General features: G+C 42.6%; 2 protein-coding genes across 6 annotated transcripts; both read right to left on the reverse strand.

Annotated features, from left to right (window-relative positions):
* Positions 1–808: 808 nt before the first annotated feature.
* Qng1 (Q-nucleotide N-glycosylase 1) lies at positions 809–9,833 on the reverse strand. The gene is made up of 4 exons (XM_055629384.1): positions 9,456–9,833; positions 8,359–8,618; positions 6,024–6,219; positions 809–1,818 (listed from the first exon to the last, which is right to left on the reverse strand). Exons 1-4 carry the CDS (start codon positions 9,784–9,786, stop codon positions 1,586–1,588), a joined length of 1,020 nt encoding a protein of 339 aa, XP_055485359.1. The 5' UTR covers positions 9,787–9,833; the 3' UTR covers positions 809–1,585.
* Positions 9,834–13,435: 3,602 nt separating this feature from the next.
* Positions 13,436–24,870, reverse strand: Hnrnpk (heterogeneous nuclear ribonucleoprotein K). 5 transcript variants are annotated; one of them, XM_055629142.1, is made up of 16 exons: positions 24,772–24,869; positions 22,697–22,781; positions 22,279–22,376; positions 21,550–21,606; positions 20,099–20,142; positions 19,170–19,242; positions 18,469–18,540; positions 17,853–17,966; positions 17,457–17,585; positions 16,797–17,104; positions 16,640–16,694; positions 16,405–16,488; positions 16,160–16,175; positions 15,999–16,081; positions 15,515–15,684; positions 13,436–14,720 (listed from the first exon to the last, which is right to left on the reverse strand). In XM_055629142.1, exons 2-16 carry the CDS (start codon positions 22,752–22,754, stop codon positions 14,690–14,692), a joined length of 1,392 nt encoding a protein of 463 aa, XP_055485117.1. In that variant the 5' UTR covers positions 22,755–22,781; positions 24,772–24,869; the 3' UTR covers positions 13,436–14,689. The 5 variants fall into 5 exon arrangements, with proteins under 5 accessions (XP_055485117.1, XP_055485115.1, XP_055485116.1 ...); XM_055629140.1 differs by having other exon boundaries at positions 13,436–14,780; XM_055629141.1 differs by lacking the exon at positions 24,772–24,869 and adding an exon at positions 24,431–24,511 and having other exon boundaries at positions 13,436–14,780.
* Positions 24,871–25,367: the final 497 nt, after the last annotated feature.

Here is a 25,367-nt window from a genome sequence, read left to right on the forward strand (position 1 = left end):
GATCTGCAATTCCAATGAGGTTTAAAAACACTTAGGCTAACAGATATTCGAAACTGAAAAGCCGTTATGTCAAAAACTCACTACTATTACCAATAAAAAGCACAAAATAAAACTCCAACATTGATCTTTTTTCTTTTTTTTCTAAGACAAGGTCTTGGGGGTGGTGAGGTGACAGTGAATCTGGGAGAAGTTGGGGGCAAATGAGGAGGTATGATCAAAGTACATGTATAAAATTCTCAATGAATTAATTAAAATGCTGTCTTAAAGAGAATACAGGTCTTAGGTTTTCTGGGTTGGCCTATATGGCTGAGGCTGATGATGGTCAGCGTCTGGCCTTCCTGACTCCATGCAGTGCTGGGATGACTGGCACACAGCACCACACACTTGGTTCCGGACAGTGCTGGAAACGGAACTCAGGACCTTTTGCATGGTAGCAAACACTCCATCAACTGCACTGCACCGTAGCCCTATTTTTTTAAAGACCTTTTACATATGTGGATGTGCACATGTGTGGGGATGATGGTAGAGGCCAGCAGAGCGCTAGATCTCTCGTAGAGTTAGAGTTACCAGTAGCTGTGAGTGCCCAATGGGTGTGGTGCCAGTGCTCATGGGAAGCAAACTCATGTCCTCCACAGGAGATGAAAATGCTCTGAACTGGAGAGGCATCTCTTTAGCACTTATTTTTGTTTTTGAAGTGGTCCAGGACGGACTAGAACTCAGGATCCTCCAGCTCCCACCTTCTGAGCACTAGGATGACATGTATGTGCCACCATACCAACATTCACAATTGATTTTTATAAAGCAATAGTTTATATACCAAAGACTATTTATTTAGCATTAAATTATTACAGCATATAGAAAAGAACTAATCTGGGAGTGTGACTCAGTGTTAGAACACTTGCATAGCACATACAAGGTCACAGGGTTGGTCCCTGGACCATAAAAAAAAAAAAAAAAGAAAATACAAATGACCAGTTGAGAAAAGCTACCAACTGAAGACATGGATATTATTGAAGATTATACAACATGATTATGGGAATACACTATAATATATCAAGAAAAAACGAAGAACAGAGACTGGGCAGTCAATTTTCTATTCCTGGGGGCTGGAGAGATGGCTCAGAGGTTAAGAGAACTGCTTGCTCTTCCAGAGGTCCTGAGTTCAAGTCCCAGAAACCACATGGTGGCTCACAACCATTTATAATGAAATTTGGTGCCCTCTTCTGGCGTGTAGGTGTATATGCAAGCAGAACATTGTATACATAATTAAATAAATCTTTAAAAAAAAAAATTTCTATTCCTGTACTTTCTTTTTTCTTTTTTCTTTTTTTTTTTTTTTTTTTTGTTTTTCAAGACAGGGCTTCTTCGTGCAACCTGGCTGTCCTGTCCTGGAGCTCGCTCTGTAGAAAAAGGCTGGCCTTGAACTCACAGAGATCCACCTGCCTCTGGGTCCTGATTGCTGGAATTAAAGGCATGTGCCACCACGCCCAGTCTAATTTCTATCTTTATATCAAATCAAAGTTGTGCAAATGACTGTGTGATCTAAAAGTGCAAGTGTTTCCACTGCGTCTATTTCCTTTCAGGGTCAGTAGTAGATGCAGCGTGTGCGATGAAACGGGATTCCTTTCATGTCTGCCCTGTGATCTCGGGCGTAGTCCCATAAGTGGTAATCCAGAAGAACAGAATTGATCTCACCAACAGGTTTTTCACCTCTTTTTTCAAGAAGCTCCAAAAGACAATCCCGGATCAGCTCGACACACCAAATCGAGCAACCTCTAATTTCCACCTCTAGTTTATCTCCATTTAAAAGCATTTCTCCTGCAAGAATTAAGAGGCAAAGAAAAAAATCATTTGGAAACCTAGGTGTTCATGTAAAATTATCAATTAAATTCACAGTGACAGAAGCTGTGTCTGGCTTGCTTGTCTCAATACGCCCAGGACCTAGTATTACACTTTGCACATATGAGTTCTTCAAATAAATTCGCTAAATGAAGGTATGGTACCCCTAGCCCCTTTAAAAGACTTTTTTTCTTGAAACAGTCCCACCAGTAACTCTGGCTGGCCTGTAACTCACTATGTAGACCAGGTTGGCCTAGAACTCGCAAAGATCTGTTTGCTTCTACCCACCAAGTGCTGGGACTAACGGTGTGCAACATGACGCCGGGTCAGGAGTAAGACTTCATAAGACACGACTCAGAACTAAACCATAGAGACACAGCTCGTTTAAGCAAAAAAGCATCCTCACAGGTTTCCTCACTCAAGCACTGTGTGCAGGAGCTTCATTCCAGAGCCACTTATCAAAGCTGTGTGCTGGTCTCACACGAGGGAAGCACTGACACCAACAGATGCCACAGGAATAAGAGGCCAACCATACAATCCTTTTCTGCTGCTGTCTCCTCCGGACATCTGGCTGTCCAAACGGGACAAAAGAAACTGGAGGGAAGTTCTGGAGAAAACTCTGCTTTGCTTTGCCCAGCCCAGCTGAGACTTCAGAAGGAGCGAGTGAGGACTTCCCCAGGTACAGAAAGCAGGGCTGGCTGTGCACTGAGCCCAGCGGGAGGCCACTGATGACACCGTGACTGGATCTAGATGCACGGTGGCCCACAGCTGGACCCAAAACATAAACACAACATTGAATCTAAAGTAACTACCATGTTTTCATGAATAATTTGTCTCTGAGTTAACCGTCTGCTTTCAGCAAAAGCGGGAGGATGAAGTGCGTCCACATCTCTGCACAGCTTGCTGGTCAAATCTGGCTTTCTTCATTCTACGGTGTTTCTTCAGGGTCACCTACTGAGCTGTGGAGCTGACTGAGTCACTCCTTTCATCCTTGTTCTTAGAGTAAGAGGGTGGTTTTGACAGAAATTAATTTGTTTTTGTTCTTCATCTAAACTTTGAGGCAGAACACCTTTTGGTATACTGAAGAATGTTTATCAAGATTTGTGGATCATTCTTTAAACCAAATGAAATACTTTCTTGGAGTTTTTGATAGTTCTGAAGTTAATTTAGTCTTCGTTTCAGAGTATTTTCTTTTCTGAAAAGAATAAAGTAGATTCTTCCAAAACTTCCACAAAGTTCTTTTCCAATTTCTTGACCACCTTCTTTCACTCATATTTCAGGCTTATTGTTGAAAAGATTCACCAAAAAGTGAGCTTGTATTTTTTTAAACTTAGCTCCTTCCCTTCAAAAATATGATTAAGAATAGCATCATCTCCTTCTAACAGACCCTCCGGCACCTAGTCTTTCAGTTCCAGTTTTTCTGTCATGGCCATCCTTTCTGGGAACCTCCAGCACCTAGCACCTAGTCTTCTTTCAGTTCCAGTTTAGCCATCATGGCCATCCTTTCTGGTGTTATGCATTATGAAGCTGGACAAGCCTGAACTAGATGGGAAATGGAGGCAGGCTACTCTGATGCGCCCACTCAGGCTCCAACAGATGCTGCTCAGGCCCTGGGCTCTGGGCAGGGCCATTCAGGGTACAGGAAGTCTGAGGCACATTCAGCCTCTAACCTCAAGTAATGCTGCTCTCTCCAGCATCCTTGCTGCTTGCCCAGTAGGAGAACACAGACTAATGGGGTTTTCTTTCACTTCCTTTGCCCCAGAGGCTGACATGGAAATCCAAGCCTCCTTTACTGTTAATCAAGTCCTTCAATCTGAACTATCATTCAAAAAACTGCCAACCAGGGGAGTAACCCCAAGGCAAATCCACCACCTAAGCAGATGCACTAGATTAGACCGCTGCCCCAGCCAACACGTGACTGCAGCCTTGACCAGAGGAACCCAGCCAGGCAGAACTGGGGTTCCTGAACCACAGAAACTGCAATAGAAGAATTTTCTTGTTTTAGCCATTGAATGTGGGCATAATTTGTTACCCAGTACATTCAGTAATGGGTTGAACTTGTTCTCTGTGAATGTGACTTCACTGGAAAACAGGCAGGAGCTAGGCATGGTGGTGCAGGTCTATAGTCCTGGTTACCTGGGAGGCTGTGACAGAAGGCTGAAAACCTGAGGCCACCCTGGCTACACATGAGACCTTGTTGCAAAACAGATTGGCTCAATTTAGGTGAAGGCCCACACATCTACATACATGCTTACACACATAGATACACATGATAAATAAAAACATAAGGTACCCAATAATTAATCACTCGGTACAGGACATGACATTACAATTCAGCGGCCTGTTCTTTCAAACGAAGACATGTTGATGATTATTAATATTTAATAATGATTTATCTTTTAGTTAAACAGCAGTTATTCTAAACCAGCTGTATACCCAAATCACCACACAGAGACTAGGATTTATCTAATTAACCTAGAGCATAATGCTGGGCAATAGTTACTCCATCTTAAACCTCCAAGCCTGCATAGCTTCCTCCCATTCAGATTTCCTACAGTATACTTGCTTTTAGTCATATCTTAGGTCCAATTTATTTCTCCTGATGTTTCCCAGTCATCTCCTCTCGGAGCACTCCTCTCCTCCAGACCAGGATGTCCCACCCTATTCTCTCCATTGCTTAGCATTGGCTGCTTGTTTTTATTAGCAATACAGAGAACAAATGGTAGCATGTTTACACAAATTTGAAACAGGTCCGGATTGAAACCAGATAGTTGCGTAGAGAAGTCAGCATTTGAAGGAACAAGGGTAAATTTTACACATTCCACAAGAACATTATTACCAACAAAGACACAGAAATAGAAAGGACTGCGTAAGCCTTTACCTGGTGAACCTTAGACGGATAATAACTTTATGTTTATTTTACAAGAAAAAATAATTCAAGTATAAAAACTACTTTTTAAAAAAAATAAACTAACAAATTCCTCTACCTAAGAAATAAATTAACATGACACTGATATTCAGTCATTTTTCTTTTAAAAAGAAGTCACTTCACATAAACTTCTCAACCTAACTTACCTAATCTAACAAGATGCCAAGACTTATGTCTGTACCTATCCCAATCATGATAAACAGGTAAGCCTAGGAAAGATAATTCGGTGGCAGACCCGAAGTCTCTCGACTCAAAATCCCAGGCATACCACTTGTCTCTGATTCCTTTATAGCACACCATAATTTACTCAGCTCAATTAACACACATTAATCACTACACCTATTTCACACATCTCCATGTAACAAATTTGGTTTCATTTATCAAGCTCTAAAATTAAAATGTAAACTGAATTTTCAATAATGTCCACCTTTCACAGTGCAAACAAGAAAAGCCATTTCCACTAAGCAGTGGGGGCACATGCCTTAATCCTAGCACTTAGGAGGCAGAGGCAGATGAAGCTCTGTGAGTTGGAAGCCAGCCTGGCCCTACAGAGTGAGCTCTAGGACACTAAGGCTATACAAAGGGACCCTGTTTCAAAAAAAAAAAAAAAAAAAAAAAGAAAAGAAAAGAAAAGAAAAGCCATTTTCTTTACATTTCTGTTACTCTTACATATTTCACATATTTCATTATTTGTTGTTGTTTTGTTTTGTTTTGAGACAGGGTTTCTCTGTGTAGCCTTGGCTATCCTGGAACTTGCTCTATAAACCAGGCTGGCCTCGAACTCTGAGATCTGCCTGCTTATGCCTCCTGAGTGCTGGGATCAAAGAAAGGTGTACACCATCCCCCGGCTTCATTATTCTTATACATACACTTTTTTTCTTTTCTTTTGTTTTTCTGATCAGGGTCTCACTATGTAGCCCTGGCTGTCGTGTATCTCTCTATGGCAACTAGTCTGGCCTTGAACTCACAGAAACCCTCCTTCCTCCATCTCCAGGGGCTAGGATTAAAAGTGAGTGACGTCATGGCCTGCTCTTCTTTTTTTAAATCATAGGATCTCTCTTTGTAGCCTAAGCTGCTCTGGAACTCACTACCTCCTCCTCTTTCTCTTCAGTGCAAGAAGCCACCACCACACCCAGCACACACTGTCTCAACACCTGTGCTTTGCTTTCTAAGCAAAAGAGAGCTGTTTGTAAATAAAACTAAACAGATTCAGCAACAGGCCAGAGAACAGCAAACACAATTCGAGGCTGCAAACCTTTGAGAAGCTTCCGCAGTAAGTCTTCGGAGTATTTCAGGGCTCCAAGGTGAACAAGGATCTGAGGCAGTCTGTAATCGGCAAACATGGTGATGCTGGAGATGTCATCAAAGCAGCCATCCCCCTTTCCTTCCAACACACTCCATGTGTCTGCCACGAGAATCTGCGCGCGTTTGTAAAAGGCGACCCTTTCCCCCTGGTGATTGGAGAACACACGTCACTGTGCTTTCTGAAATCTTAATGCATACTATTTAAAAAGGGCACTTGTTGAAAACGTTTCTTTCTTTCTTCTTGTTTTTTTGTTTTTGTTTTTGTTTTTGTTTTTCAAACAGGGTCTTATGGGGCCTTGACTGTCCTAGAAGTCACTCTGTAGACCAGGCTGGTCTCTACCTCCTGGGATTCAAAGTGTGTGCTACTATGCCTGGCAACAAAAAATTTAATTATCTAATTAACATTACCACTACAAAGATGAAGTCAGGAAGATCAGCCCTCTCTCTGTAAAATGGTCTGTCCTGCCCCCAAATGCCTCAAATGTATAGTAGTATAGATAGACTATGGAAAAATACTGATAATTAAAATCTATTCCTAGTCTTAATACCTGTGATGGTTTGAACAGGAATGGCCCCATAGACTCATGAGTGTGAACGCTTGGCCCATAGGGAGGGGCACTATCAGGAGGTGTGGCCTTGTTGGAGGAAGTGTGTCACTGGGGGGGGAGGGGGGCTTTGAGGTCTCCTATGCTCACGCTATGCCCAGTGTGGCCCTCTCCTGCTGCCTGCAGATCAAGATGTAGAACCCTCAGCTGCTTCTCCAGCACCATGTCTGCCTGCATGCAGCCATGCTTCCTGCCATGTGGGTAACAGACTATGCCTTTGAACTGTAAGCCAGCTCCCCAATTAAATGTTTTTCTTTCTAAGAGTTGCAGTGGTCACAGTGTCTCTTTACAGCAATAAAACTCCAAGACAATACCAATGGTTATAATCTCAATTTGTATTTTATAACAGCTTATCTACTGAGAAGAATCAATAACGAGCTCTCAAAATGTAACACTACGACCTCAGAGAACACCTTGGTTAGCAAATACCATAAGTAAGTAACTTTTTGTGTGTGACAAGATCACTGGACGTAGCCTGGCTGTCCTGGAGCTCAATCCTCCTGTCTCCCAACTGCTGAGGTCAGACCTGTGCGCCACCGCACATCCTCCAAGAAAAACTCCCACTGGGAAACTCCACAAGAGGGCTAGGGAGCACTGCTCAGTGGCAGGGGGCTTATTGAGCGTCCCAGAGTCCCTGATTTGGCCCCAACTTTACAAACACAAAGAAGAAAAAACATCTAAAGGAGAGGTGAAGACAGCTCACCAGGGAAAGGCGCTGAGCTCAGTCCCCAAGCACCACAGAGGGGAGAAAGAACTGACTCCTAAAGGCTTTTCTCTGACATGCACAAGGGTGCCATGGAGGCCGTGTGCACGCACACCCACGCACACTCACGCACACCACACACACACACACAGTGAAAATGTAAAAAAAACCTGAGTAAAATTTAAACACCTAGAAAATGATGTCATATAAAAATACTCCATCATAATGAGAAATAACCAATTACCTAACTATTGGTAATTTACCTGGGCTATCGATTCCCACCTACTTTTACGAAATTAACATCCCTAAAGGCACTCTTAGGTAATCTGGGGTGGGAGGAGGCTGGTTCCCAGCACCCACACGGTGGTTCACAACCACTTCTAACTCCTGTTCCTGGGGATCCTGGGCATCCTCTTCTGAACTCCCTGGGTTCTAGGCATGCCCAGGTGACACACATACACAGGCAATCAAAATATTCATACAGAAAATAAACGCATCGGGGAGAGGGAAGGAGGGTTGTTAAATTCCTTACCATGCAGTAGGCATGGCTCATGTGTGTGAGCTGAGAGCTCATAGCTCACACACAGAAAACACATAAATCAAAACCAAAAGCATATTCAGCAACAGGATTCCAAAAGAATCCAATCTAGTGTGTTCTGGAAGCATAGAACAAATGCTTGTCATTTAAAAGGTACGTTCGACATTCTGATTTTCATCCAACTTTGTGAACTTTTTGTGCTTTTTATCCCCGAGTGACAGCATTATATGGAGGGCTGAAACATTTTCAAGGAATAAAAGACGAAATAAAGGAGATCCCTGACTGGAAAACATAAAAAGTATTGGATCTGATTTTGTTACTTCTTCTTGTCCACAGTAAACAGACCTCAAATTTTAAGTTGCTAGCCTTCAAACTGGCTCTGGGGGGAAAGCACTAACTCAGAATTATGACTTCTAAAATCCCCGAGCAACAAACTCACCTCAAATTGTGCCTCATCTCTGTAAGAAGGAAAATTGTCAACAACCAGGTTCATTAACTTCTGTGCACTTTTTTCACTTTTTCGGACACAATTAAGAAAAGAGCCTCCAAACTTCTCCAGCAGAATTTTCCCAGTTTCATTGAGAATCCTATGCCTGTCTTCTATTAAAGGCATGGGCTCGTCTGTGTCTGAGCGAAATATATTCCGAACCTGATCAAGTGTCACTGTGGCATAGTAGGAGGCGCTAGTTACTGGTATCCCTTTAAAGAGAAAATTCAGAGATTTTTAGAAGCTGCAAATAATATGAAATCAAATTCGTGTTAAAGATTCAGCGTGGGGTGCTGGCCTAATATAAGCACTCAGGAGCCGGTTAGATGGTGGCCCGTCCCCGTGAGTTCAGAAGGCCAGGCCAGGGCTACTCAGTGAGAACGTCTTAAAAAAAAAAAAAAAAAAATCAGGGCTGGAGACGTGGCTTAGCAGGTAGGTACATGCAGTAGCCTTTCTTTCGGAGGACCAGGGTTCAATTCCCAGTTACCTTCTGTAACTGCATGCAGTCTGGGGGAATAGACACCCTGTTTGAGGAGTGGGCACTGCATGCACACAGGCAAAACACACGTACAAATAAAATAAATAGCCAAATGAGTGCTCCAGACATGCACCAAAGGTGCGCAAACAACGATATTAAATACACCCCCACATACATACGCACACACACATTTTGCTCTGTGTACTTACTCAACCACCACTCAGGACAGCAATGTGACATAAATATTTTTCTTGCATAAAACGTCCTATAATTTGTCCTTTTCTTCTTCAGGTGGCATTCATTTTTCATTTGTTTTTCTGTGTTTTTCGCTTTCTATGACTGACTGTGTTCTGAAACTATGCAGCTCAAGGGTGGCCTAGAACCCATAGTGATCCTCCTGCCTCAGGCTGGAGTGCTGACCGGATTGTAGGCGGGAGCCAGTATGCCCAACTTAAAAAAAGTGACATTGTTTAGAAAACTGGCTTTGCCACCTCGGCTGACTGGCATACATGGCTTCTGTCGGGCTTTTGCTTTAGGCACCCGGGCAGCAGGTGCGAAGGGCGGCACCCACCTTGGTCGAGCGCCCGGTTAACGGCGGCGCACAAAGCCCAGTAGCCGGTGTACGCCGTCCCGCCGTACCGCACCTCACACTTGCGCTCCTCCTGCTCCGCCCAGAAGGAGAAGTTGAGCGAGTCCACCACGAACACCCAGTCGAGCGCAGCCTCGTCCGCCCCGCGCGGGTTGAGCTCGTGCAGGGCCTTCCACTGCTCCACGCGCCACGCCGAGGCCGCGGGCAGCAGCAGCTCGGCCGCCCGGCGCACGCCCTCGCGGTCCACGAGCACGTCGCGACTGTTCTCTGCCACGAACCTCGCGGACTCGCGCGGCAGCAGTGGCCTGGCCATGCTGCCCTCTCCCTGGCATCCCCCGCCACCCGGAACTTTGAGCCTTAGCCGCGGCCACGCCCACCCGGGGCCACGCACTCGGGCCTACTTCCGGGTCTGAAGTCCGGAAGTTGCCGCGCGAGGGTTCCGCCTGGCCTCAGTGGCTCGTGGTCGGCTAGACGCTGGGCCGTCTTGTTCCTCCACCCATGCCCGGGGCACTCGTGTCTTTGAGGAAGGCTTGGGATCGCGCGGGAGGTGGGGACTCAAGTTGACTCTAAACTGTGTGAGTAGTCATCTCGTGGGTTACCCGGAACAAAGCAGCCATTATATACAATAAATGAAACATCATCCCAAAACTTACCTATGTCTTAACATACTAATAGATACATTGGTCAGTGTAAAAGTGATTCGAAGTTGCCTGGAGGTGCAGAATTAGGTGGGACTTTTTCGTTGTCGTTTTGAGGGGAGGCCTGGGTGGTCTTACCTGAAATGTACTATGTAGACCCGTAGTGCTCACACTGCCTGCCTGCCTTCTGAGTGCTGGGATTAAAGGCATGGCTTTGTTTCGTTCTTTCAAATATTAATTTTGCATCCTGCAATTTTGCTTCGTTTATTATGGAGTTTTCTAGCAGATTCTATAAAGATCTTCTTAGAAAATATAGTTTTGTGTGTGAATGTTTGTCCTGCATGCATTTATGTGTACCATGTATGTGCCTGATACCTGCAGAGGCCAGAAGAGGGCGTTGGAGATGTTGGACCTGGAGTTACAAGAGATTTTAAATTGTGAGTGCTAGGGTTCAGACCTATGCAAGTAGGAATTGATTCTTTTCCTATTTTTTTTTTTAAATCATGTTCTTTGGTCTAATTTCCATAACTAAGACTTCAAGCACTATTTTGAATAAGTGGGAAGAATGGGCAACCTTGTCTTATTTCTGATTTTAAAGAAATGCTGTCTTCATTTAATGTTGGCTATGAGTTGTATGTAGCCTGTATTATTTTGAGGTATGATCCAATTCATCTATTCCTGACATCTCCAGTACTTTTATCACAAAGGCTTGTTGAACTTTGTCAAAAAGCCTTTTCAGAATGGGGATTACATTTCTGTCTTTATTCATATAATGTATTACACTTATTGACTTACCTATAAGTTAAGCCAAATTTGCTCTTCATAATCAAACCCATTTGGTCATAAGATAGAATTTTAATGTGTTTCTAAATTCAGTTTTCAAGTGTTTTGTTTGTGCTTACATTCATTAGAGAAATTAGTCTGAAATTAGTAGAGAAATGACTTCAAATAGTTCCCTGTCCTAATGTTGGGGTCCCCAAGCACCTACCTTCACTCTCACAGAGGAATGGGGATTGAGCATTAGTTACTTAACTTATTGCCATCACAAAAACACCTGACAAGAAAACTTGAGTGTTTATTTTGGCCCATTTTGAAGACAGTCTATCGTGGTGACAGGAGCTTGAGCTAGCCACTGATGCTTGAGCTAGCAGTCAGGAAGCCCAGAGAGGATTATACTTAGCCTACTTTCTTTCCATTCAGCCTCAAGCCCTAGTTTCTCTATATATAAAGGTGGTGCCTATGTTTTAGGAGTCTTCCCATCTCAACTAACCCAATGTAGATTCTCTCTCAAAGTTATCTATCCTCACACCTTGGAATATGCTCGTAAAGACTGGTTTAGTTGTTGAGGTATGGCTTACTTTGTTTTGACAGGGTCTCATGCAGCTATGGCTAGTCTTGAATTCCTGTTCTTGAGCTATGAATTTGCATTAAAGCCTTTTAAAATGTACATTAAAATTTCATTTTTGTTATACCAATTAAAATATTTTTTATGTGTAGGACATGGGTGGGCATATGTGAAGTCTGGGGATTGAACTCTGATGGATAGGCTTCTGACAAGTGACAGCTGGCCACTGATTTAATTAACCAGTACCCTCGTATTTGTTGGTTCTAGTGCAAGTTGAGAAACATTTTAATATTGCTTTCCAAGAATCTGAAAGTATCACAAAGCTGTGCAAGGCTTGGTATTGTGGTACAAAATTGTATTCTCTGCATTCAGGAGGCTCAGGAAGGATCATAGGTTGAATGCTAGTCAGCCTGTGGTTACACAGCTAACCTGTCTTTAAAAAAAAGAAAAAAGGACAATTAAAAGTTGATTGAGGGCCATGGGGTGGCTTGTGGGTTAAAGGTTCAATCCTGACCATCAGTTTCATCTGTGGATGAATTAGTGAAAAGAATGTCTTCCGGGTTGTTCTCTAACCTCCACATGCACATAAACCCCATACACAAATAAACGGATATAGTAAAACTTAGAATTTCACTGAGCTTTTGGAAACATTTATTTCCACCAGCATTTTAGTAGACACACTCAGACTTTCAAAAGCGCCTAACATTTTTGAGGGGCTAGTAAAATAGTTCAGTTGGTGGAGTACAAGTGAGTCAGGGTTCCCAGTACCCACTAAAGCCAGATGCAGAGTGCACCTGAAATCTGTGCTAAGGAGGTAAAAAGCAAACTTGCCATTTGCTGGCCAGCTAGCCCAGACAATTGGGAGAATTCAGTGAGCAACCAGTTTCAAATTAGGTAGAGAAGCAAATCCAGATCTCTGGCCACCGTACGCTATGTATAACCAATCCCTCATGAACAAACACCACATGCTACAAAATTCTTGATTCTTTCCATCTTCAGTAAATTTTATGTACCAATTGCTTGGAAAATTGCTTCGCAGTTTTTAAATGATTATCTTCATCACATTCCCATCCCTTCAGGCCTTGCTAAGTGTGTGTTGGCTAACCTAAACTTTCAGTGACCCATCTGCCTCTGCCATCCTGAACAATCCTGCCAATTTGGCTTAGTACTCCGGACTGGGCCCAAACACTCCACCAATTCAGCCACTCCTTTAACTCTGTGGACTTCCTAGATTTAGTATAGTTAAGAACCCCCTTCATCCTTTCGAAAATATTCAAGTGAATTTTACCCTCCAGAACATTCAGGTGTTACTGTATGTTGATAAATTAAGATAAAAGCAACCTTGAAAGCAAGCACCTTACTGTGTTCTTTCAGTGACTTCACAAAAGTATAAAAATGCAGTCTTGAAGGATGCTTTTGTCCAGGTCTATTTCTGACTGATTTTCCTTTTTGGAGGTTTTGTGTCACCCTAATTCACTTAAAATGCCACAGCCTGGCCTTGCTTAGGATGCAATGAAGTCAAGCCTTACCCTGGAAAAATTTTAGGTTGCGGTTTTGAGGATCAATTCCATTTAATGATTCCCTAAGAAAACTATGTATGCTCTTCCACAAACTTAAAGCATGTCACCATTCCCTCTAAAAAGCCTTTGGCATGACTCATGAATGTGTTAAGACAAAACCTGCCTATTTTACATTCTTACACCAAACTTAAAGCATATTCATAACTCCCACTTAAGAGTTGAAGGCAAGTAATTCTGAGAATATATATATGAACCAGTTAATCGCTCACTGCATTTATTCTATACTGTCTCCAATATAGAAATTAAATTACATATTTGAAGCTTGGTTCACTCAAAATGACTCAGTCCTGAGAACCTTATCAGAAGGTTCTATGAAGTACTACCTGAACTTTCTACGTACTACCCTTAACCAGACTTTGTCTCAAAGTGCTAGAAAAACATTTCACACAAAAAAAAACATGTAATTTAAGATTACTGTATTTCCTTACAAGAGGAACACTTCAACAAATTGTACATGTATCAATCACCCCTTTTCAAATTGGGCACACATGAAAACTAACATCATGGAAGTTTTATTTAGATGTGGATTTGAACTATCAATACAGATGCCAAGTTGCTACACAGAACATCCACAGGAACTTTTTCCATTTTTTTTGAATCGTTCACAAACATTTCCTACATAATTCAACACACAACAGAGAAATGGTACATCTTTTTTTCTTTCATTGTGCATACAATGGAAAAACAAGTATATATATTTTTACAAAGTTCAACTAACAAGACGCTAGCAGGTTGACAGCTTTAAGTCTATAGGTGAGAAATTATCTAACAAAAATAACCAGGATTTACTCAGCATCAGCCACTTCCATAACCAAGAGTTATTCTGGTTAATAAAGCTCATTGCCCATCAGGCTTCTGGCATATACTTAAGATGCTTAACTCTTGTAGTACTGCTCCCCACCGTAGTTCTCCACACTAACAGAAACTGTTGAAAACTAGTGGCAAACATTTGCAAAAACAAACAAAATCCCAAGCTTATTATAAGCATGAATATGTGATGGAAATTTATCAAGCCAAGTCTTTCCAACCATTAAGAAATCAGCCAAACGAATTTGCCAATGTATTTTGTCTATATCCAAGAGGTGCACTTATATCCCAACAGAGGAGCTGCTGAAAATTAAACTTAGTGTTTAGTTTAGGGGTGGGCTGGAAAATTCAACCACCATTTGAAAATTCTTAAAAAAAAAAAAAAAAAAAAAAAAAGACCACCAAAAATAGATTCACTAAATTTATTTTAAAAATCATAAAACGTTTCTTACAAAAGAGCATACATTCTGCACACTGCTCTGAACAAATGCCAGGGACATGTGGACTATTACTTTCCTCCCTGTCCCACCCGCCCCCCAATGTTACAGTGACCACAAAGCAAGGTGTTCACAATAATTACACGGGGGGAATTTTTTTTAAAACCACCAACAATGAACAAAAAATAAAATTCACTCACTCTGCTGCTGTTTCAAAATTTCAATGTTAGTTTTTGCATGCCCTCCCCCCAACCCTGTTTGTAAGGAACTAAAACATTACATCTGGTGAACAGCAAAGATTTCACTACACCTCAAATGCAGAACACCTATGAAGCAGAGGAATGTTGGCTTTTTAAACAGAAGCAGATAAAAAAAAAAGATGCAGGACTCCTTCAGTTCTTCACTAGTCTTAGAAAAACTTTCCAGAATACTGCTTCACACTATAAAAAAGAAAAAATATCTTGCATTAGAATCCTTCAACATCTGCATACTGCTTCACACTATAAAAGAAAAGAAAAAAAAAAGTACGAATTAGAATTTTTGTTCGAAACATCTTAATCAACATTAAGACAATTTCAATGCTAAATTAAAATGATAAACATGTCCATCATAATTAGAAGAATTTTAAAGAGCACTAGCAACTATAAATTAAAGCAATGTAAAACTCAAGAAAATGTTAATCAGACAATAGTAGTGCAGAGTTAAGAAAATGAGACTGGAAGCTGTTAATACTTGGTAGAAAAGACAAAGGAGTGCGAGGAAGGTGTGAAATGCTGCGTGTCACAGCACCATCATTATCTGTCCTGTAGAGGTGGCCTGTGCCATATGGCAGACTGTGATTTGTTGTCATCTTAGTTATCTAAAAACAACAAAATCACTAGTCTTCCACACAGAACTAGGCCAACATCCAATGTCTCGTCTACATTTTCTACAGGCTCTGTGTAATTTATTACAACTGAGTGGTGGTTTTGGCAGCACTTTTCACCAGAGAAATGAGAAGTTTGCTTGGTTAAGGCTTCTTCCAGCAAGATTAGTACTGAATGTCTTCATTTTTAGTAAGAAAACAGAAGAAAATTAAAGCAGAGCTATTAATTAGGATGTTTAGAAGTTAGATCCCCAAGAGACGGAACACCATGGTTTCTAAAAGAAAAATCAATTGGGAAGAAAAGCTTTTTTTTTTTTAAAGATTTTAGTATGTATATGTATACAAGCACAAAGCTAAGCTTCAACTGACCTGTTCTGCAGCAAATACTGTGCGTTCTGTATCTGGTCCTGTGTTCCTGTAATGGTAATGATCCGATCTTCGGATCCTTCTAAAGGCTCATCAATTTTGATCGATGCTCCTGATTCATGACGAATTTGCTTAATACGCTGACCACCTTTGCCAATAATAGATCCAGCCAACTGCAAATATTTTTAAACATAAGAATTCATGACAATAAGGAAAAAAAAAGTCTGTTATCAAAGACAAAAAGCATAATAATTTACTTAGAACGACAGCCTTAAGTTCCTGAAGTAAAATTTGGATTATGATATAAGTGTATTTTAAGAACCCCAAGCCCTTATTTTAAATCAATGTCACCAAATTAGCATTTGATGTGAGGTTTAAAACTCTCCCAAGTCCCTTAAAAAATTCTCAATCCTAAATTGGGAATCTTTGAATTACAAAGCGGCAACCACTAAAAGATAAATGAATTCCCTGAATTAAAAATACTTACATCTTTGGGAATAGTTACTTGTGTAGTAATAATGGGTCCACCAAGATCACCGTATGAGCCACGACCCCCTGCATAGGAATAATCTGATTTAAATAATGAGCAGCAAGTTCATGTAAAAATAAGTATGAAATAATGTTTGATTTCACAAAGAAACAACTTACCATATCCAGAACCACCCTAAAAACAAAGGAAAACAGAATTACTTAAATTAAATTAAATAAATAAATATAGATCCCAGAGCTTGGAAAAGTCAAACTCCTCCCATAACCACCCATACTTGCTTAGTTTATCTAGTAAACACATTGAAACTAAAAATTATGGTGTGGGGGGTGGTGGTGCACACCAATTATTATGGACAAGCAAGGTAAATTACTGATATGTACACTAACACACACTGATACTCAACCTGTGGTTCATAGGCCATTTGCCATTCTGATGGGCTCCATGTGTCAATTGCAGAGTCCCAAGTTTCATCAGCACTGAACCCAACCTGCATCACATACAGAAATACCCAATTATTTAGATTGGCTATGTAAATAACTATATTTAAAAAGTTTTTAGTTACTAATATCTTACAGAAACATTTGGTTTTAAGTTCTCTTAAAAACACACGTATGTTCCTTTTAAATCACAATTCTTACCATGCCATCATAGCGGTCTCCAGGCCTTCCTCTTCTGTCATAAGCCATTAGGTCTCTGAAAGCACAATGTGTGGTCATGTTTATATAGTCACATCAAAACCATCCATCTACTGCTAAGTGCAGCATCTCTTAATGTTTACACTTGCAAACGACTTACCCCCCTCTGGGTGGTGGTGGTGGAGGAAGAGGAAGATTCCGAGCTCTGCTGCCACCCCGGCCACCTCGACCAGGAGGAGGTGGAGGAGGTCCTCGACGAGGGCTCATATCATCATAATCTCTTCTAGAAGGAGGCATGGGACGCCCACCCCGACCAGGAGGCATTCTGTCAAAACCACCTCTTCCCCGCATGGGGAATCCCACAGGCCGTCCACGGCGGTCATCAAACATCATTGTAAAACCACCATAATCATAGGTTTCATCATAAAAGTTGGGATCATATGGTTGTGCACGTCCTTTGATGGGAGACTAAAAATAGAAACAGAACATTTAAGTTTGAAAAAAAGAGCTTTGTTCTTACCAATCAATCCATCTCAAAAATTTATCTCAAAAGGTCATAGGTAGGGACAGAAAAAGGCAATGTTCTAAAGTATTTTTAAAATACTGACTGGGGGCGGGGGGGGAGGAGGGGGAGACCATTACCCCAGGAATGTAGTAGCAAGCACTATAGGGACCTTTGTGTAAAGGACCAAAAAGACTCTATATTAAGAGAGGTAATTCTAAAACTTGCAGGGAGATGTCAAAATTAATGGTATGAATATTGCCTCATTTCTGGTAGCTTGAAGAAATTGAACACAAGCAAAAATATCCCAAAAGATACCTCAGATATAAGGTCAAGGATGATCTTGATGCACTCTACAACTCTATCAGGTTTTCCTCCAATAAGAACAACTCTGTCAGTAGAATGAGGGCAGCACTCCTGGAAAAGCTTGATTGTTGTCTGAGTGTTCTGTAACAATTATAAAATGAAAATAACTCACTAGAGGAAGTTAACACATCAAATAGCATCCAGGCTTCCCAGGATCAGATACGTGAACCCAATTATTCCCAATAGAGAATGTGATCAATGACACAGGGCTTAGAAATGGTCTAGTTTTAACAGAACTTAGTTTTGTTTCTCAACTAAATAGTGATGAGGGAACTCCCTGAGGAAGTAGCCCAAACCAACTTTGTATGGAAAAAGTTAAATCCAGCAAGGAACAAAACAATGCCTTACTTCTCGAAGTTCTTTGATTTTAGCACCTTTAACACCAATAATTCCTCCTGCCAGACTTTGATGAATCAACAGTCTCAACTCGCAGTCAAAGTCACTTCCTTTATAATGTTGGTACTGTAGAGAGGGAAATAAACAATTTTACTCTCTTACAAGTATCTTCCCAACACACTATCAGCTTACATTTAAGCACAACATAATGCACTGTTGCAGTAAGCAACCTGAATTTTTATCTCAATAACTTTACCAGTTATGTGCTTATTATCCTCAATAGCCAGGCCCAAAAAGGACAATCTGCACCACCTTAAAAAACTATTTTATTTTCAGGTCCTGCAACACCATACCCACACTGCAGCCATTTAGCATGTCGCTGTTACCACAAAATTATTAACATTCAAATAACACCATAATAAAAATGACCGCAAAGCACTTTGCAAATGTAGTTAATTCCCACTGCAGCATGGAGCAGGGTCAACAGTGAGTTGTAAGACCATTCATATATGATATTTTTAAGCCTTTTTCTATAGAGATGGGAAAAGCACACTATGTTAAAAAAATAAAATCAATCCTATGGGCCAGGCTCCATACTTCAGTGGGGTTCAATGGCACTATGACATACATTTAAGCATTCCACAGCATCAGATTCGAGCGGGAGCTGGCTGGTTGCAGTGGGTGATGGCAACTGCAGGCCCTGAAAGTAGAAAAATAAGAATAATAGGTTAAGTGTCTAGCGTGATCAGGCTATTGTCGCATATATTGGTAAAGCTACTACAACATATTTTAAAAACCTTTATTAATCCAGAATAACTTATATAACAGTAAAATTCAATATAAAGTCCTTTCTCCATATGCCCAGTAGACTCAATGTAAATTATTACAGAATACAACAGCAGCACTCATAGTCCCACTGCTTCCTCATCTGTAGAAGCACTATAAGCTCCTGTAGCTGTAACTTCAAGACAAAGTAAACAAGCCCTCTCTCCCTATTTAAAAAAAAAAAAAACTTTAATGCTCCCTAATTATATCTCAATTACCCTTTATAACATCCTCAACATTGTTAGTTTAAGGAATCAAACTCTAAAACTAAGGCCTTTAAAATACCTGATAAATCACGATAATGCATGATCAAATAGCTCCTATCTACTACTCAAAGAATGGCCAGCCTAAAATTTAAAGACAAATACAGAATGCTATACATTATGCAGATTTTACTGCCACAAGTCATTGTATTTTTCTCCTCCCAGTTACCCCAATAAAACTTTAACACTGTCCCTCATCTTGCCAAATGTTTTTTTTTCTTAAAAAGGAAAAGAAACCTACCTCCTCCAAGGTAGGGATGATTTTCTTCAGAATTTCTCCAATCGTTTCAATATCAGCACTGATACTCAGTATGCTGCCAAATATCAAAACCACACAATACAAAAAGGTGGAAAAGAAAATGAGTTTTGTCATCAGTAGTCATACAAACTTTTAGAGAAGTAACATCACAATTCCTTAATAGTCCCCATTTAAGGTAGCCTATTTATGAATTTTTCACATGCATTTATTTTATTTTATGCCCAATACAGACATAACATTATTAGGAGACTTTGAGAGACAGAGAGAATGGGCTGCTGGAAGGGCTCAGATTAAGTGGCAATAATCGACCAGAATTGAAGCAGAGTTGAATTCTCATGTTCCCCGCCACCAAGTTAAGGACACCCTCGCTGTTACATTGGTAATACTGGCACACCTTCTCTTGGGTAAAGTGGGGGAATATGCAAGTGGTGAACATTGTATCTGGAGTAAGGTTATGGATACCAGTTAGAAATTAGACTACTTAATGGGCTCTGCAAGAAAACAAATACAAATGCAAGACAAAACAAAGACAATACAAATGAGAAGTGAAGGAAAGTGAACCAGTTAGCATTTCATCAGAAAAAATTATGAACAGACAATGTTGGGAAGCAAGGTGGGCCACAAAGACAGAGCGAGAGACTATTTTGGGTAACAGTCTGATTTACAATGCAGCAAATATGCAACACTTGAAGCTGTGCTCCTTCCATTGAAATAAAATTAGTGGATCGTTTGGGTGGGCAACTCACGGTAAAAGTTCAGTGACAAAAGGACTTAATGGGGAAAATAAGACAGAAACTTGAAAAACAATACACCGTCTAAAGGGGATACTATTTAATTATATAAAAGGCAGGTAATAAAATACATTTCTCTCTTTCTAATCAGGCAGTGAGGCATAAACTGTTGGGACATACCGCTCGGGGCCACTGCTGTCTGGGACTGAAACACTGGCATTGTACTGCATTGGTCATTGGCGTTCGTGGATGTTGGCATTGGGCATGGGCATTCAATCAGAAGTTGTCAAGTATTGTACCCGTTTGGCAACGAGCACATTTTTGGGCATAGCCAACCAGGGTTTTCACATGGGCGTTCAGGGGCGGATGGGCCAACGTCATGGTGGGCAACGCAGGGGTAAGTCGATCCAGTACATGGGCAACGGAGATATATGGCCAAAAAAACAAGGAGAGGGAAAAGGGGGAAAAGCAATAAATTTTAATTTAATACAAACTATACTCATACTCTCAATTAATGAAACAAGCTTAAGTTGTTCTGAAGACTAACACAATAATGGACTTCTCTATACCTGACCGTGGCTTAACATTTAAGGACCTTAAATGATGGTTCTAGGTTTTTTGTTTGTTTGTTTGTTTTGTTTTGTTTTTTAATGTTTCAGTAGCAGGCTGGCTCCTGAGGGTAGACACAAAACCTGTCATGACTCAAAAGTTTACTGAAATTCTTGAGGAAAATGGGGAAATAACCCAGATAATTATACAGAACATCTGGATTAAGAGGAAAGAGGTTCAAAGACAAAACAAAAATTCCCACACCAAACCCCAAACTATTAAGACTGATTTGGTTTCTTGAAGTGTAAAACACATTCCTATCTCATAAGCAGGCTTGTAAAAATTAAATTTAAAGTTTATAGTAATCAAGAGAAACACAAAGATCTGTTACCGAGAGAAATGAAATACTGTTAGGTACTCAACACAGTTATTTGCCTCAATTTTACCAAGATAAACATTATGAAATATATAAATTATGAGGGGGGAAACCTTAAATTTTGGTGTAGTCAAGGTCTAGAAATACACTTCTGGTGCTGCCAACATTTAATGTGTCTAATCACAAGAGTCAACCCACTATAAATTACGAAGACTCAAATTCTAGGCAAATAGTTCCAATTGCCAAGATTAATCTATTCATTATTCATGTTTTAAAAAAAAAATCAGTCAACATTAGCTCATGTTGCAAGCTGTGGAACAGATGAATTTTTTTTTTGAAGGAAGTAAAAGTTAGTTTTTAAATCAGCCATCTTCAAAGGCTTATTTCAGAAACGCCCAATTCCCTCTCACACATACACACAAGAGGAATGGTGCAATTAAGAGTTTTTACACTTTGTCTCTATTTCTAATTAAAATGTTTTATCTTTTTATGACGTGAATTATTTTGAAGGGTCTTATTAGAATATGAAAAGATTTAATTGTGTATGTTCCACCTTAAGCAGGGCTTTAAAAAAGCAGGAATCATCTATATAACCATTAATTATTACAAATGGTTTGCAGCTACATGCAGTGATTTCTAAGAATGTGAACCTTTAAAATTCTAGAAACATACAATGAACTTGCTGGTTTAGTAGTTTAATACTTACGTCTGTGCGAAGAGCCTTAATATTCTTGCCTCCTTTCCCAATCACTGCTCCAGCATTCTGGAATAAAAACAAAAAAAACTACTTTGTGCTTCCAAAATTAACATTTCTAGCTATAATTTTTAACACTAACAAATCATTACTGTTAAAACAGCACTGGAAATCTACTTGAGAATGATGGGACTCAAGATGGTTTTACAATGTCTCTTTGAAATATTTAGAATACCAGACACGAACATAAAATTCCTAAAAAGTATAGGTTACTGTGCCCTCTTGTGAAAACCAAGCAGACTCTAAGCAGCAAATACTTTTATATTATGACTTGAACAAAGTATTCAGGTAAACTTAAACTAGTAACTAGTTTCCGGGGCAAAGGGAATATAACCAATGCCTAGAGTTAACTCCACTCACTTTTCTAACTGATCTTTGGTGGACCTAACAGGTCTTTCTTTTGTCAAAAATTCTAGCACTACCCCAGTTTATAAGGAACCACATGAAGTAAATGTGACAGTGCACACCTATAATCCCAGGACTCAAAGGCAGAAGACAGAGGATCAGAAGTTAAGACCAGAACCTCCTGTAAGAGCCTGTCTCAAACAAATAAACCTCTTACAACTCTTATCCATGTGCATACCTCCGTAAACTTCCCAGAGTCAAACCAGGGCTTGAAGTGAATTGTTAATTTTTATTTGACTATAAACCTCCAAATTTTAAAGGAAAAAATGTTTATACCTTGCTCTGAAGCAAAATGCGCAATTCAACCATCTCATCAGTATTTCTAGATCTTTTAAAGGCTTGTTCCTCTTCCATATCTTCTGCAGGGCGTTTACCTACAAATCAACAGTTTATTCTTTTAAATTAGAAAAACCTCCAAGAAAGGGTAATTTACATGTTAAGGTCCCTGCCTGTCTTTTCTTTTTGTAACACCAAAGATCATATTGTAAAAAAAAGTTCAAAACGTTTTGGTGATTTGCACTGGTTGCCTGTGCAAAAAAAAGCTAACTTCTTTTTATAAAAACCAAGTTACATATGAACTCACTACTATGAAACTAAAATTATATAAGAGGTAAACACAAAGTATCAAACATTTTGTGATAATAAAATTAGCCTAAAAGAATATATACTGGTTATAATTAAAACAGCTTCTCACCAAATTCACCATTGGTTTCAGTGTTGGGGAAGGTTTCTTCCGGCTGTTCAGTCTCCATTTTCTTGAGTTAAATGGATGCACCAATCTGTTGAAAAATAAATACGCTAGTACATTTGGCTTACTGGAAAGGAAACACTATTTTGCTCAAAGTCGTTAAAAAAGGTTTCTGCTTCCAGCACATTCACACACACACACACACCCCTTACAGGGCAGAACTGACACCCTAGTGTTACTACAGTAGTCTATAAAACCAACATGAACCAGTTTTGCTTTTTTTTTAATATCATCGAAGGTCTCGCTTGAGGAAACTAAAAAGGATATTCCTAAAAGCAGACTTTTTTTTTTTTTTAATTTAAAAAAAACTGAACTGGAGAGCCAGGTGCAGTGAGTTGCTTTTAGACTGCAGTGGCTGTCTCAATGAAACAAAACAGCCTAACCACCTCCACCAACATTCAGAGAAGCCTGTTTTTCCCCAAGGAAAATCAGTAATCCCGTCCTCAGCAACTTGCTTCATTTCATTACAACGGAGAAGCCAGCCCACCTATAATTTTGTTCAAAAGACTAATTCTTGAAAAAGACATCTTATCATAAAACTAGTGTTATAGTAAGACTAGTAGTAATTGGGTGGTTTTTCTTGGGGGGAGTGTTTGTGACTGACAATGAAATCTGCCAAGTTTATTACAAATATAACGGAAAACACAAGCTGCATTCAACCTCCAGAGAGATCGAAGATTCTGACATTCTGACTAAGGAAGCAGACTGAAACTACCACCATTACCCAGAAAAGCTGGGTAAACCAAGAACACCACCATTCTGCTTTTAAATGATGCTAAAAAGGCTACTCCAAGCAATTTCACTTCTAATTCAACTCTGCAAGACTTGCAAACAAAGCTAGAGAACTGGTCGGGTCAACTTGTGGCTCTACCAAACGAACAGCTAGCACAAGAGCTCTAAGCCAAGGCATCCCATCTCCGCCTTCCTCCCATTCCAAAGCGCTGGCTGGTGGTGTCGCTCCGCGGACGGCTCGAGACCCGGCACTCGGTTACTCTCCAGCAAACCAAAATCCAGCCCAGGTCCTGTAGCGCCGTCCCCCAAACCCGCTGGAGCCAACAGGCCTGCCGCGCGGAACGCACGCGCCGCCGTCCTGCGGCCCACGGTCCGGCCCTCCAGCGCCCAGCCACGGTCGCCCGGCGGCGCCGCGCCGCTCCTCACCCCGCTCCGACAGGAAATGGCGGCCCGCGTAATGGCGACTACGTGCGACTAGGCGGAGTCGCGCGGGACCCCCTCCCCCACCCAACACGCGGACCCGCGAGCTCCCGTCCCCCGCACCTCCCCCACCGCCCGAGACAAAGCCGCCGCGGGAGCCGCGGCCGTGCCATCAGCCCCGCTCGGGAGGCCCACGCCGGGGGGGCGCGGGGGACGGGGACACACACAAAGAGGGCGGCGGGGGCGTCGCGACCCCCGGCCCTCGCGACCCCACCGGCCGGCCCTGCGCTCCTCCTACGCCGGGCGCCCGCGCCCCGACCCCGCCGGCCTCCCCTCACGAGCCCCCGAAGCCTCCGCCGCCGCCACCACGCCAACTGCAGAGGGGCACGCTCGGGGAAATGGCGGCGGTGGGGGAGGGGGCCCGGCAACGCTCCCCGGCGGGCCGCGGCCGGCCCGGGCGGCCCCCGACGGCCGAGCCGGGGCTCCGGCCCCCCTCCCACAACGCGCGGCTCGCCCGGTCCCGCTCACCGCGCGAGTCCGCCGTTGCCTCCCGGCCGCGCCGCCTCCGACGGTCGGTCACTGCTAGACAGAGAGCGAGGGCCAGCCCCCTCCCGCCTCAGCGTCGCGCCCCATTGGCTGCCCAGGCTTCGGCGGTGGTGCGAGGGCGAAGCGATTGGCCCGGGGCCGCGTCAATTACGGCGCCGAGAACCCCGCCTTCCGCCGGCGACTCCCTTTGGGCTGTAAGGCCGCGGCGGGCCTGCGAGGACCCGGGCTTGGGTACGGCCCAAGCCGCCATCCCGGGATGCCACGCCGCTCCCCGGAGCCGCCACACGAAGCCCTCCTCCCTCCCCCGTCGCCCCGATACCTACAGGCCGCAATCGAGCGGGGGGCGAGCACAACGGCGACGTCCGTGCAGCGGAGAAACAGAGGATAATGGCGTCTGCTGCGCTGTCGCCTGGAGCGCCCTCCTCCTTTCTCGTTCGCGCACTCTGTAGTGAGGGGGAGGGGAGGAGTGGCTCTCCTCTCGCGAGACTTGAAACGGGTGTTCCCGTGTGTCGGCGGAGGGGGGCGGGCGGCCGAAGGGTGTTTTCGAGCCCCGAGGGAGGTTTGCGGGATTGGAGGAGGGACACCCCTCGTGGCGCGCCAGATTGGGCGGGAAGGAGTTGAGGAAGAGCAGAAGCCCTACGGACAGCGGAGGGGGAGCGTGGGCCGCGCGTGGCGGCCCCGGGACCACGCTTGGGCGAGACGCGACGCGACGGCCAGGTCGGTGCTCGGCCGGGGTTCCACAGCTGACCGTCCGTCGCGTCTCGCTCCCTCCCCGCGCCCCTCCGCCGGGCCCGGGAAACCCGCTGCGCCAACGGCTGGCCGGGCGGGGAGGGCGGGAGGAGGCGGGAAGGCCCAGGGGCCGGCGGCGGCGCCCGTCGGCCGGTCACGAGCCTGCCCGGCGCCGTGTGCCGAGCGCGGA

This window comes from Psammomys obesus, unplaced genomic scaffold (assembly GCF_907164565.1).
Source record: "Psammomys obesus unplaced genomic scaffold, mPsaObe1.curated_primary_1811, whole genome shotgun sequence".
Classification (NCBI taxonomy): domain Eukaryota; kingdom Metazoa; phylum Chordata; class Mammalia; order Rodentia; family Muridae; genus Psammomys; species Psammomys obesus.

Excerpts from the sequence above, each read along its gene's own strand:
- Qng1 (XM_055629384.1), bottom strand. The coding sequence starts at position 9,786 with ATGGCCAGGCCACTGCTGCCGCGCGAGTCCGCGAGGTTCGTGGCAGAG. Across the intron at positions 6,220-8,358 it reads GAGATGAGGCACAATTTGAG|GGGGAAAGGGTCGCCTTTTA; the intron begins GTGAGTTTGTTG and ends TCCAATCACCAG. Across the intron at positions 1,819-6,023 it reads ACTGCGGAAGCTTCTCAAAG|GAGAAATGCTTTTAAATGGA; the intron begins GTTTGCAGCCTC and ends TAATTCTTGCAG.
- Hnrnpk (XM_055629140.1), bottom strand. The coding sequence starts at position 22,754 with ATGGAGACTGAACAGCCGGAAGAAACCTTCCCCAACACTGAAACCAAT. Across the intron at positions 21,607-22,278 it reads GCATTTTGCTTCAGAGCAAG|AATGCTGGAGCAGTGATTGG; the intron begins GTATAAACATTT and ends TTTTTATTCCAG. Across the intron at positions 17,586-17,852 it reads AAATCAAAGAACTTCGAGAA|AACACTCAGACAACAATCAA; the intron begins GTAAGGCATTGT and ends TAATTGTTACAG.